Source organism: Callospermophilus lateralis, chromosome 11 (assembly GCF_048772815.1).
Source record: "Callospermophilus lateralis isolate mCalLat2 chromosome 11, mCalLat2.hap1, whole genome shotgun sequence".
In the NCBI taxonomy this organism is placed as follows: domain Eukaryota; kingdom Metazoa; phylum Chordata; class Mammalia; order Rodentia; family Sciuridae; genus Callospermophilus; species Callospermophilus lateralis.
Genome location: NC_135315.1, coordinates 33,902,658 through 33,915,092, shown reverse-complemented (window position 1 = coordinate 33,915,092; position 12,435 = coordinate 33,902,658). Strand labels below are relative to the sequence as shown.

The 12,435-nt window shown below is 33.7% G+C and overlaps 1 protein-coding gene across 3 annotated transcripts in view; it reads right to left on the bottom strand.

The window, feature by feature from the left end:
* Med13 (mediator complex subunit 13) overlaps window positions 1-12,435 on the bottom strand; it is a 94,233-nt gene that overhangs the window by 33,624 nt on the left and 48,174 nt on the right. For all 3 annotated transcript variants that reach the window (XM_076871308.1, XM_076871310.1, XM_076871309.1), the window contains exons 10-15: window positions 10,777-10,990; window positions 9,634-9,715; window positions 3,791-3,912; window positions 2,186-2,276; window positions 1,835-2,049; window positions 1,230-1,426 (exon numbers count right to left, since the gene is read on the bottom strand). In XM_076871308.1, coding sequence (XP_076727423.1) covers window positions 1,230-1,426; window positions 1,835-2,049; window positions 2,186-2,276; window positions 3,791-3,912; window positions 9,634-9,715; window positions 10,777-10,990 — 921 coding nt within the window. The remainder of the gene's footprint in view (window positions 1-1,229; window positions 1,427-1,834; window positions 2,050-2,185; window positions 2,277-3,790; window positions 3,913-9,633; window positions 9,716-10,776; window positions 10,991-12,435) is intronic.

The window sequence follows — 12,435 nt, the reverse complement described above, 5'->3', positions numbered from 1 at the left end:
CACTTCAGATAGAGCCCTAATATCAAGAGTATTCAAAGAACTCAAAAAATTAAACTATAAGAAAACAAATAACCCAATCAACAAATGGGCCAAGGACCTGAACAGACACTTCTCAGAGGAGGACATACAATCAATCAACAAGTACATGAAAAAATGCTCACCATCTCTAGCAGTCAGAAAACTGTAAATCAAAACCACCCTAAGATACCATCTCACTCCAGTAAGATTGGCAGCCATTATGAAGTCAAACAACAAGTGCTGGCGAAGATGTGGGAAAAAGGGTACACTTGTACATTGCTGGTGGGACTGCAAATTGGTGCGGCCAATTTGGAAAACAGTATGGAGATTCCTGGGAAAGCTGGGAATGGAACCACCATTTGACCCAGCTATTGCCCTTCTCGGACTATTCCCTGAAGACCTTAAAAGAGCATACCATAGGGATACTGCTACATCGATGTTCATAGCAGCACAATTCACAATACCTAGACTGTGGAACCAACTTAGATGCCCTTCAATAAATGAATGGATTAAAAAAATGTGGCATTTATACACAATGGAGTATTACTCAGCACTAAAAAATGACAAAATCATGGAATTTGCAGGGAAATGGATGGCATTAGAGCAGATTATGCTAAGTGAAGCCAGCCAATCCCTAAAAAACAAATGCCAAATGTCTTCTTTGATATAAGGAGAGCAACTAAAAACAGAGCATGAGAAAAAGATTAACATTAATCAGGGACGAGAGGTGGGAGGGAAAGGGAGAAAGAAGGGAAATTGCATAGAAATGGAAGGAGACCCTCATTGTTATACAAAATTACATATAAGAGGATGTAAGGAGAAAGGGAAAAAAAAAATCAAGGGAGAGAAATGAATTACAGTAGATGGGGTAGAGAGAGAAGATGGGAGGGGAGGGGAGATAGTAGAGGATAGGAAAGATAGAATACAACAGTCACTAGTACGGCAATATGGATGTGTAACCAATCGTGGATGTGTAACCAATGTGATTCTGCAATCTGTATACGGGGTAAAAATGGGAGTTCATAACCCACTTGAATCAAATGTATGAAATATGATATGTCAAAAGCTTTGTAATGTTTTGAACAACCAATAAAAAAATAAAAATAAAAACCAATATTGTTTTGCCATAATACCAAATGCTTCCACACACACACACAAAAAAAATTAAACCTATAAGCATTCCTATAATATGATAAGAACATAAGTCATACCCTTCTTTGATGAATGGCATTGCAGGCCCTGAAGAAAGCAATTCCAATTTTCCAACAGTCCAGCTCTGGCGGTAAATACATTCTTCTGGCAATTTGATAGGGGGTAGACACTGGCTTGGTAGAGTTTTTAGAGGTGCAAACATGGAACATCCCACTAGAACTTGACAATTTTCAGGCTTATAGACATAAGAAAAATCCTACAATATAAAGGTCATGGATTTTTAAAGATCTTATCTTCCAAGAACCAAAAACCAAAACAAAACAACACCCCCCCAAAAAAGTACCCCCCCACAATCTTTCCTTTTTTTCCTATTCTTTAAACAAAAGAAAATGTAAATATCATTTCTATTCTAAAATGCATTCTTAATACTGTCGCCACATATCAGTCCTCAGATCTGTTAGCTACAAAACTAGGATCACTATGAAAGGATTTTTTAATATAGTAACAAGAAATTCCATAAGAAAATATACAGGGGCTGGGGTTGGGGCTCAGAGGTAGAGCACTCGCCTAGCATATGTGAGGCACTGGGTTCAATCCTCAGCACCACATAAAAAGAAAGAATATAGGAAGTGAATTATTTTTTCTAGAAAAATAAAATACTTACTTTAATTTCAGAAGGTTTTGGGCTACAGAATCCTTCATCAACCTCAATTTTGAACTGTGATCCTATACTAGAACTATTTCCTTCTAGGACAGTTCCTCCAGGTGTTGTATCCATACTACCATATTCTTTATTATTCATATTCATTGGGGAAAATCCCATAATATGCTGTTCCAAAGATGGTGGTGTAGGATACATCTTATGAAGATCTGCAGTGCCTATATTTAATAAAGCACACATTTTAACATAAGACTAACAAAGAGGTAAATCTATGTATAAAATAAAGGGAACAGAAAACTTTACTGAGATTACAAGTTTGCAAGTCTATCTGGAGCACAGAATTGGGAAGCTTACTTATGCAAGATAATGGATCCAGATTTCCTGTCTTTGATTCTTTGCAGCTGGCTTTATCATCTGATCCATTCGATGACTTTTTAGATCCAGGCTATTTAAAAAAAGCACATATTTATCTGAAACCCAATGTGATTTCAAAGTAGTAAATATTCAGATTCAACTTAAAAAGTAAAGCCCATTCATCAAAAGTAGTATTTTGAATCTGTGACAGAGCCAAATACATACTAGATGTAGTTTAAGGACACAACAGTTATTTCATAAGCCTCCCAATTAACTAAATTGCCAAGACTGGCCTTTAACTTATGATCCTCCTGCCTCAGTCTCCCTAGTGCATGGGATCACAGGCATGTGCCACCATGTCCAGTCAGGAAATAAGTTTTAATATGCTGAACAAAGCGTCCTCAGTATAACACCAATGTTCTTAGAGTTGACATGTGTTCCATTGTCTCTTATTAGACACTTTGTGATACATATGTAGACCGAGCTCTGAGTACAATTTCTTTATGTCGGAGGAGTCACAGCAAAAAAATGTACCAAGGTATTCCAGGATATAGTCATGTAGTGAACACTGTCCTGACATATACTACTTTATTAGATACAGATTTAAGAGTTCGTGAATAGCTATATCTGCCTTTTATACATAAAAGCATAGCTATAAATAAACCTATATTAGCTGGGCATGGTGGTGCATGCCCATAATACCAGTGGCTCAGGAGGCTGAGGCAGGAGGATCATGAGTTCAAAGTCAGACTCAGCAAAACTGAGGTGCTAAGCAACTCAGTGAGACCCTGTCTCTAAATAAAATACAAACTAAGGCTAAGGATATAGCTTAGTAATCAAGTTCCTGAGTTCAATCCCTGATACCCCAAAAACAAAAACCTATATTACACACAGCTAGGATGAACAGCATATATTGTAATTAATAACATGTTACATAAGAAAAGAAAAACTAAATGTGCCACAGTTTCCAAGATACTTTTATGCAGAGGCAAAATGATTCCTTTTTCTGAATGTAGCACCCAATTCATTAATTTCCAAGAGGTCTGACATTCTAGAAAATCTCATTTTAAGCTTTAATTTCTTTAACTTCATCTTCCTCTGCACATAGGTGTTAAAAGGATTAAATATTAATTTTGTCTTCCTCTCATTGTTATGCTATGTATCTGTCTTATAATAACAGAGAGGTGCCAAAAAAATTCGAAAGTGATCTTCCTTAATAAAGTGATAAGGCATAACTTTTATTGCTAATTATTTATATATTCTCTACATAAGTCAATTTCAGGGTTATTTCATAAACTAGAGATCAAACAATAGAAAAATTATTCTTCTTCCTAAGGACTGGAGAAAACGAACACATAGCACAACTTATATCAAATTTCACTGTATATCCTTCAAACAGAACAGTAAAAAGTCACCTCAAGGTTTATAAAACTATGTCAAGATGATTCAAACATGAGATTAAAATGAAAAAAAATGATATTTTATTATAAAATATTTCCTACTGTTTTGACCTAAAACAGTATTCAAGCAACAAATCATTTCCAAAGAACTTATATAAAACCCAAGAAAACAAGCTTAATCCTAAACAATTAATAGGATACTCACTGTCAATTCATCTTCATCAGAATTGAAGAGATTATCAAGGTCAGTATAAGAGACAGCCAGATCTGAGTCATATATCAAACTGGTTGATGGAGGACGTGCATGACTAGTAGGGCGTGGAGCATCTACACGTTTCAATCAGAAACATAAAAAATTCAACTACAACCAAGTATTATTCCATTTATTTAAACAAGATATTAAACTTGTAACAAGACTATACAACAAAGAATTCTAAGTTCTTATTTAAAATTTAAAAAACATTTTTCATGAAGTTGTAAATGAACAGTGGAAATCTTCCCCAGGAAGCGCTAAAGGCTATGTAATCTATGTAAGTATTCTACATGAATAATAAAAATAAAACCCTACAGGACAACAGAATTAAGCATACTTTTTTCAATTTGAAATGAATAAATTTTATTCTATGTAAATTTATTTCAACAGAGATGCTGTTAAAATGGGCAGTTGTTCACTGGATATAAAGTTAGTTATACTGGTCATGGTGGCAAATGCAGTAATCTCCACTACTTTGAAGGGTGAGGCAGGAAGACCATAAGTTCACAGCCAGCCTAGGTAACTTAGCTAAAACCTGTCTCAAAATGAAAATAAGAACAGCTGGGAATGGAGATAAGTGGCAGAGTACTTGCATAGTATATGCAAGGTTCAGGATTAAATCTCCAGCATGGAATGGAGGAATGAAGGAAGTTAGTTATGCAAAATTAGTAAGTTTCATCAATTAGTTTATAACAAAATAAAAGAAAGAGCTCCCTTTAGGACCAATTCTTCAAAAAAGCAAAAAAAAAAAAAAGATTAATAAGTTCTACATATCCATTATACAACACAATACCTAGAGATATAACAATTCAACACTAGATTCTAGGAGGACAGATCTCATGTTGTGTTCTTTTACTGTGTTTGTGAGTGATTTCTAGATGTGAGAAAGGAGCTAGAGGGAGGACAGATGAAGGGTACCAAAACAGAGTTAGATAGAAGGAAAAACCTAGTATATATTTTATGAAGAAGTAGAAAAGAGGAGCTTGAAGGTTCCAAACATAATGAAATAATAACAAAAAGAAAATATTAACTAGGGTGGATTCGAGGCTCAGTGGTAATGCGCTTGCCTAGCACATGTGAGGTACTGGGTTTGAGCCTCAGCACCACATAAAAATAAAGATATTGTATCTGTCTACAACTATTTAACAACAACAACAACAAAAAAAAACCCACTAGTTACCCTGATTTGACTAATACATATAGTATATGTGTATCATGTGTATTAAAATACACCGTATACCTCAGATATGTACAATTATTAAGTATTAATTTTTTAAAAAAGCACATACAGATTTTTAATTTTTCCAACTTCCTGACATGTAAAAGAAGCATAGATCAATAATTATGAATTCTGGTTCTTAAGTCAGACAGATTATTAAATCAAACCCCAGCTCTTCCACCAACAATGTTTCTTGGTATACTGACAATCTCTCTGTGTCTTCATGTAGCCCAGAATTTAATGTGATAGGATAAAAGTACACTGCTTTGCCCAGAAATAGGCACTTAAAATACTCAATAAATATTAGCTCTTAGATAAGCTAGGTTTCAGTGCTCCCCAACCAAAGTTGGGAGGAGATGACGACATATGATTAAAAAGTATACAAAAGCAATAAAAATTAAATTCCCCTTATATTACCACATAAGAAAAACAACTTATTTCTAAAATTTCAGACTATGTAAAAATCATCTTAGGGTACTTATTAAAAACCAAGATTACAGGGGCTGGGGCTTGCCTACCATGTGCAAGACACTGGGTTCAATCCTCAGCACCGCATAAAAATAAATAAAATAAAGGCATAAAAAAATGTCGTATCTGTTAGAAAATTTAAAAACAAACAAACAAACCCAAGATTACAAAGCTCCACCTGAGATACTCTACAATGGGGTACATAGTTCACATTTTGAGAAATATACATCACAGGCACAGGGGATTCACAATTTCTGTATCCTAGAGAATACTTCAGGGGTGAGGGGAGCCAAAGAACTTATTTTTCATATATGTGTGTGTGTGTGTGTGTGTGTGTATATATATATATATATATTATAAAATGGTTAAATATATATATATATATATATATATATTATATATATATATATATATATATTATAAAATGGTTAAATCAAATTATTTAATATATGCATTATCTCACTTTTTTTTTTTTTTTTTGTAGTATGGACACTTAAAATCTACTCTCGGCAATTTTCAAATACACAAGACTGTTACCAGTTTACAATGGTTCAGCTTATGATTTTTCGGTTTTATGTTGGTGCAAAAGCCATTTGCATTCAGCAGGAATGGTACTTCAAACTCTGAATCTGATCTTTTCCTGGAGTGACAGTATGTAGCATGATAACTCTTAAAATACTGAGAAAAGACAGCAGTTCCCAGTCAGCCACATGATCATGAAGGTAAACAACTGATTCTCTATGGGCACTGTTTATTGGACACAGGTAGTAAAAATTTATAGGAGATATTCAACACTTTACAAGTTTTTGTTAGATGATTTTGCTCAAATCATCTAAGTATTCTTAGCACATATAAGGTAGACTAGGCTAAGTTATGATGTTAAGTAGGTTAGGTAAAATAGTACAGTTTTGACTTAAAATATTTCAACTTATAATGGTTTTAATTTAGGATGCCCACCATCATAATACAAGAAACATATGTATGTTACCTGGAGACACCATGATATAACAGATCTCTTGTATTTATTTCTCCTAACTGAAATGTTATACCCCTTGGCCAACCTCTACCCCCCAGGCTCTGTTAACTTCCATTTAACCCTGACTTTATTTTGTGGTCTTAGAGATTGAACCCTAAGCCTCACACATGTTCACTGATTTTTATGAGTTGTACTTTAGATTCCACCTATAAGTGAGATCATGCAGTATTTATCTTTCTGTGCCTGGCTTATTTCATTAAATATAATGTCCTCTAGTTTCATACATATTGTCACAAATAACATAATTTTTCTTTTTAAATCTTCATGCATACACCTGTTGATGGACACTAAGAATTATTCCATATCTTGCCTATTGTGTGTAATGCCACAACAAATAAAAGCATGCAGGTATCAGTATCAACACACTGGCTTCCTACCCTCTGAATATATGCTGAAGAGTGGGACTGATGTATCATAAGGCAGTTCTATGAAGAAAATTCCATACTTCATACTTACTAAATACCAAGACAGCTCTACAAATTTACATTTCCACAAATAGTGTATAAGTGGTCCCTTTACTCCATGTCCTTGCCAAAATGTGCCATTTTCTATCTTTTTGATAACACCCATTATAACAGGTATAAGTGATATCTTATTATGGTTTTAATTTGCATTTCCCCAACAATCAGTAAAGTAGAATATTTTTCATAAATCTATTGTATTTTGTACAAATTAATTTGAGAAATGTCCTTTGCCCATTTTTAAATCAAGACATTTTCTTTCTATTGATTTGAGTTCCTTTATATATTGGATATTAACTCCTTATCAGATATGATTTGCAAATATAGTGTTTCCTCAGAATTATCTCCTCAGTCTGTTGACAGTTTGAATCATTATACAGAAACTTTTTAGTCTGATGTAATCTCATTTGCCTATTTTTGCTTTTGTTGCCTTAACTTCTGGAATCAGATCCAAAAAAAAAATCTTTGCCAAAACTAATCTCATGGAGTTTTCCCCCATGTTTTTTTCTAGTAGTTTTACAGTATCAGGTCTTAGGTTTAAGTCTTTAATCCATTTTGAGTTGACTTTTATATATAACATAAGATTCTAATTTCATTCTTCTGCAGGAGGATATCCAGTTTTCCCAGTACTTACTGAAGAGACTTTCCCATTATGTATCTGAGGCATCTATGAATCAGTTGGATTTATTTCAAAACTTATTATTCACTTCTGCTGATCTAGGTACCTTTTTTAAATGCCTATACTTGCTGTTTTAATTACTATAGCTTTGTCATTGATTTTCAAATCAGGTAGTGTGATACCACTGGCTTTGATCTTTTTGCCTATTCAGGTTATGTTGTGGTTCCATTCAAATTTTAGGATTGTTTCTTCTACTTCTGTGAAAATTGACACTGAAATTTTGATAGGGATGGCACTAAATCTTTAGATGGCAAAGAACCCAAATTGTTAACTCACCAAGTTACTTAAAATCATCAACCACTAAATTTACTTCATGAAAAGACCATCTGCTCCTTGCACACATAGACTTTCTTCTTATTTCTTGTAACACAGAAACTGATCCTACTTATTCCAAATATTAAAGCAAAATTTTGTTTCAAAAAGCACATGCCGGAAAATATCTTCCTTTGCCCCTATCAAAAGTCAAGTAATTGGGCCTGGGGTTGTGGATCAGCAATAATGCATTTGCCTGGCATGTGTGAGGCACTGGGTTCGATTCTCATCACCTTAGATAGATAGATTGATAGACAGACAGACAGATAAAGGTCTATAAACAACTTAAAAAATATATATTAAATAAAGTAATGCGAGGGCTATTGGTCAAATGTGCATGTACTAATATGTAAAAACAAATCATATCAGTATATACAACTATAATGTACCAATAACAAAATGTGGAGGGGAAAAAAGTTAAAAAAAAAAAAAAAAAACAATTAAGTGAATTGTGACTAAAGTTAATATTATACCTGACACTTACTAAGAAAGTACAAAGAAAGTACATTTTAAGTCAGGTGAACTATAATCCCACCCACTCAGAAGGCTGAAGCAGGAGGATCATAAGTTTAAGACCAGTCTCAGTACCTTTGAGGCCGTGTTACAAAATAAAAAAATAAAAAGGGGCTGGGATATGGCTCAGTGGTAAGCACCCTGGGTTCAATCCCCAGTACTGAAGGGAAAAAAAAATTGACAGATACATGTATATAGATACATACATACACACAAACACAGACACACACACACACACACACACGTTAAGTGTTTTCATCACAGAACAGTAGTACTTATGTGAGGTGAAGTATATTAAATTGCACGTGTTTTAAGTTTTATTTAGCAATTCCACAATATGTGTGCGTGTGTGTATATCATAAATATTTACTTTTTACTTACTAATTTAAAATATTTAAAATATTGTTAAAGATAAATAATTTTTTTAAACAAACTTGTTACACTGTGTCTCTATTCCATTCACAAGGAGTATAAGCCAGATAATTTTGAAGTGGAATCTTGATTACTTTATCCCCAATGCCTAGCACACAGAACAGGTATTCAATAAATTATTCAATTAAGGACCTTGGAAATAGCACTCTTTTTAGAGAGAGAGAGAGAGAGAATCTTTTTTTAATATTTATTTTTCAGTGCTCAGCAGACACAACATCTTTGTTTGTATGTGGTGCTGAGGATCGAACCTGGGCTGCACGCATGCCAGGTGAGTGGGCTACTGCCTGAGCCACATCCCCAGCCCCTATAGGACTCTTAACACTTACGAAGGGTGGATGAAAAATATTTCAGAAAGTTTAATTGAAAAATTGAGTTTTTATATCTGAGGAACCTTAGGCAACATTCTTATCCAATCTACTAATTTCATGAATAAGAACTATTTAAAGGAGAGGATAAAAAGTGTGTGTGGGGGGTGTTCTAACAATTCATAATGTAATTTTTGTCAACTCAACTTGCTCCTCCCGATAAAAGATAAATAATAAATTCATCCACACATCCTATAAAATATATAAAGTTTGCAAGAAGAAACAGTAAAACTTCCAGCAGTATCAGAGATAAGTTTGTAGAGACAACTCTGGATGCAATGATTTTTGAAAGGGAAATAAAAAGTTTTACCTTGCTTAATAGAGGGACTAAATAATGACATAGCATCTTCTTCATGTGATAAAACTGTAACAGTAGATGTTCCGTCTTCTACCTGCAAACAGTATTACATATTAGCCTAAAATGTGTTATTTACCAATAACAAAACCTACCATTTTTTGTTAAGTATTCTGATAAATGTTCTATGTACATTAACATAGTTAATGTACTTTTATAGTTAACAAATACATTGTATGCTTATGTTCAAATAAAAAGAGAATAAAAGAGAAAAAATTTAAAGAGTATGCCCCAGGAATCATGGCTGATAGTGGGAGCTGGAATGTTAATCTACATCTACAAAATTGTAAATTTGGCATTCCTTCTATTTCATAAAAAAAGAACAACAGTTTAAGTATCATGCAAATAGTAGGGTTAAGTAAAACTAGTGAAATTAATTATTTGTACTAAACATATTACTGGGTCCTTTCCCCAGTTTTACAGCTTTCAATTCTCACATTTTGTATTTAAGGCAACTTTTTTTTAATCTAGTAGAGTGATCATAAGCTCAATTAATCTCCAAATGCTTAATTCTGAAATTTTTAATCAAAAAAAATTTTTAAGTCCTACATTTAATTAATGTTAAGTTTTTTACTTTTGGGGACACTATAAGTAAGTTCCTGAATCACATATTCAAAAATAACTTTTTTAAAAACTCAGTAATATATATTTTATCACTGAAAGCAGATAATTCACTTTTAGCATATTCCTACTCAGTGTCAAAATAGTCTATACCATAATGCCCCAATTTTAGTTATGACAAAAATTAATATCTCTAGCTAGTCCAGAAACATCAGAACAAAACACATCTTTTGTCAGAGATCAGCCACAACGTGTACTGTCTGCATGATTTACTTATTTTTTTAAAAAAGTGTGTGTACAATCAATTTTTCTAAAAGAAAAAAAGTGAGGGGGCCAGGATTGTGGCTCGGCAGTAGAGCGCTCGCCTAGCATGTGCGAGGCTCTAGGTTCGAAAAGTATTGTGTCTAACTACAACTAAATATATATATATTTTATAAAAAGAAGAAAAAAAAGTGATAAGGTACATACTTAGCATGCTACTCTATGTTGTGCTACAAAATCATCAGTGAACCTTCAGTATACTGTGATTTCTCTTACCTTGTGTTTTTTCCCAGAGTCTCTCTCATTATTTTGTCTATCTTTTTTATCAGGAAAAAGGAATTCCTCATCTCCTTCAACAAATGCATATGGATCAATTTTAGGTTCTTGTTCTGCATCAGATGCTATTGCTGAAAGATACTGATTCTTCATTTGATATTGCTGAACTAATTCATCAGAAACTTTTAAACGTTTCTTACACTGCACCATTAATCTGCATGAAAAAAATAAAATCAGAAAATAATTATAATTATTTACCAGAAAAGCATAAAAAGTTTCCAAACTTAAACATCACGTGACTTAAAAAAATTAAACACTATCCAATCTGTAATCTCTGATTTTACAAATGAAAAAACTAATTATGCATCCTAAATTCAGCAGTAAAAAAATGGAACTAAAATCCAGGTCTCTTATATTTGGTCTTTCTTTCCAAAATATATTATCCTTCAATAACTCATTCTATTCTCAAATCCTCAAGCACAATAACTAATCTAAATCCATTTAGTGAAAGGGGCTCTTAAATCTAAACTCTTCCAGGACAATGACTCTAAGTGTGGGCTTTATATAGTGAGACAGATACTTTGATTATACAATTTACACATTTAAACAATGAAAATGATTAACCCTTTCTTACTGTCATGAATGGACATATTTTAAGTTTAAAATTTTGAGTTGTTTCGTTTGTGTTCTGTGATGTTAGGGATCAAATCCCAGAAACTTGCTTAGGCAAGTGTTCTACCACTGAGCTATACCCCCCAGTCAAAAATAAAATTTTTGAGGGCCTGATTGGGTGTTTCATCAAAGCAACATTATTACTGTATTATTATTCTTGACAAGATGAATTATAGGGTAAAGTGTCAGTGTTAAGCACTTCAGGTTTTTCTAAACACACTGGAAAATATAATAATTTTTATAGTACCAGTCCTCTGGTTGAACTGGTGACTATAAAATGTATGTTTTTCTCTGCTCTACTAATGAAATGTATGTTTTTCTCTGCTCTCAATAAAATGACAAGGGAGGACAAAAGAAGAAAAAAAGCTGGGATGGTGGCACATGCCTATAATCCCACTGACGAGGGAGGCTGATTGCCAAGTTCAAGGGCAGCCTCAGCAATTTAGCAAGACTCCATCTCAAAATAAAAAATAAAAACAGCTGGGAATTCAGCTTAGTGGTTAAGCGCCCCTGGGTTCAATCCCTAGTATCCAAAGAAAGAAAAAAGTGGAAGTGGGGGTGGGGACAACAATGAACTTGGAAAGATAAGTTGTAGAAACTGACAGATCAGAGAAGGCTGAAATATAAGGTTAAAAGAGAATTCATAACAAGCAGCAAGCTGATTTGTACCCAGAACTCTCAGAAGCATCAGGACATATGTCTCTCCAAAGACCAGAGTGTTCATGTTTCCTGTCCTTGAAGACTAGAGTGTGAATTCAAAATGACTATTTTCTAGTTTGCATAAAAGCTTTTAAGACTCTCAAATTCCTGTTCTCTGAGGTTTACAAAGCTGAGGTTCCCAAGCTGTCAGAATAGTGGCAGCCAGGCTTCTAGCCATACATTTTTTTGAAGTCCTGCAAAGACTAGCTTGCTCTGAGTAAAAACCAAAATCCTTAGAATACCCTACCCACACCTTCCATTATCTGGTTCAATTTTTTTCCTCTCGAA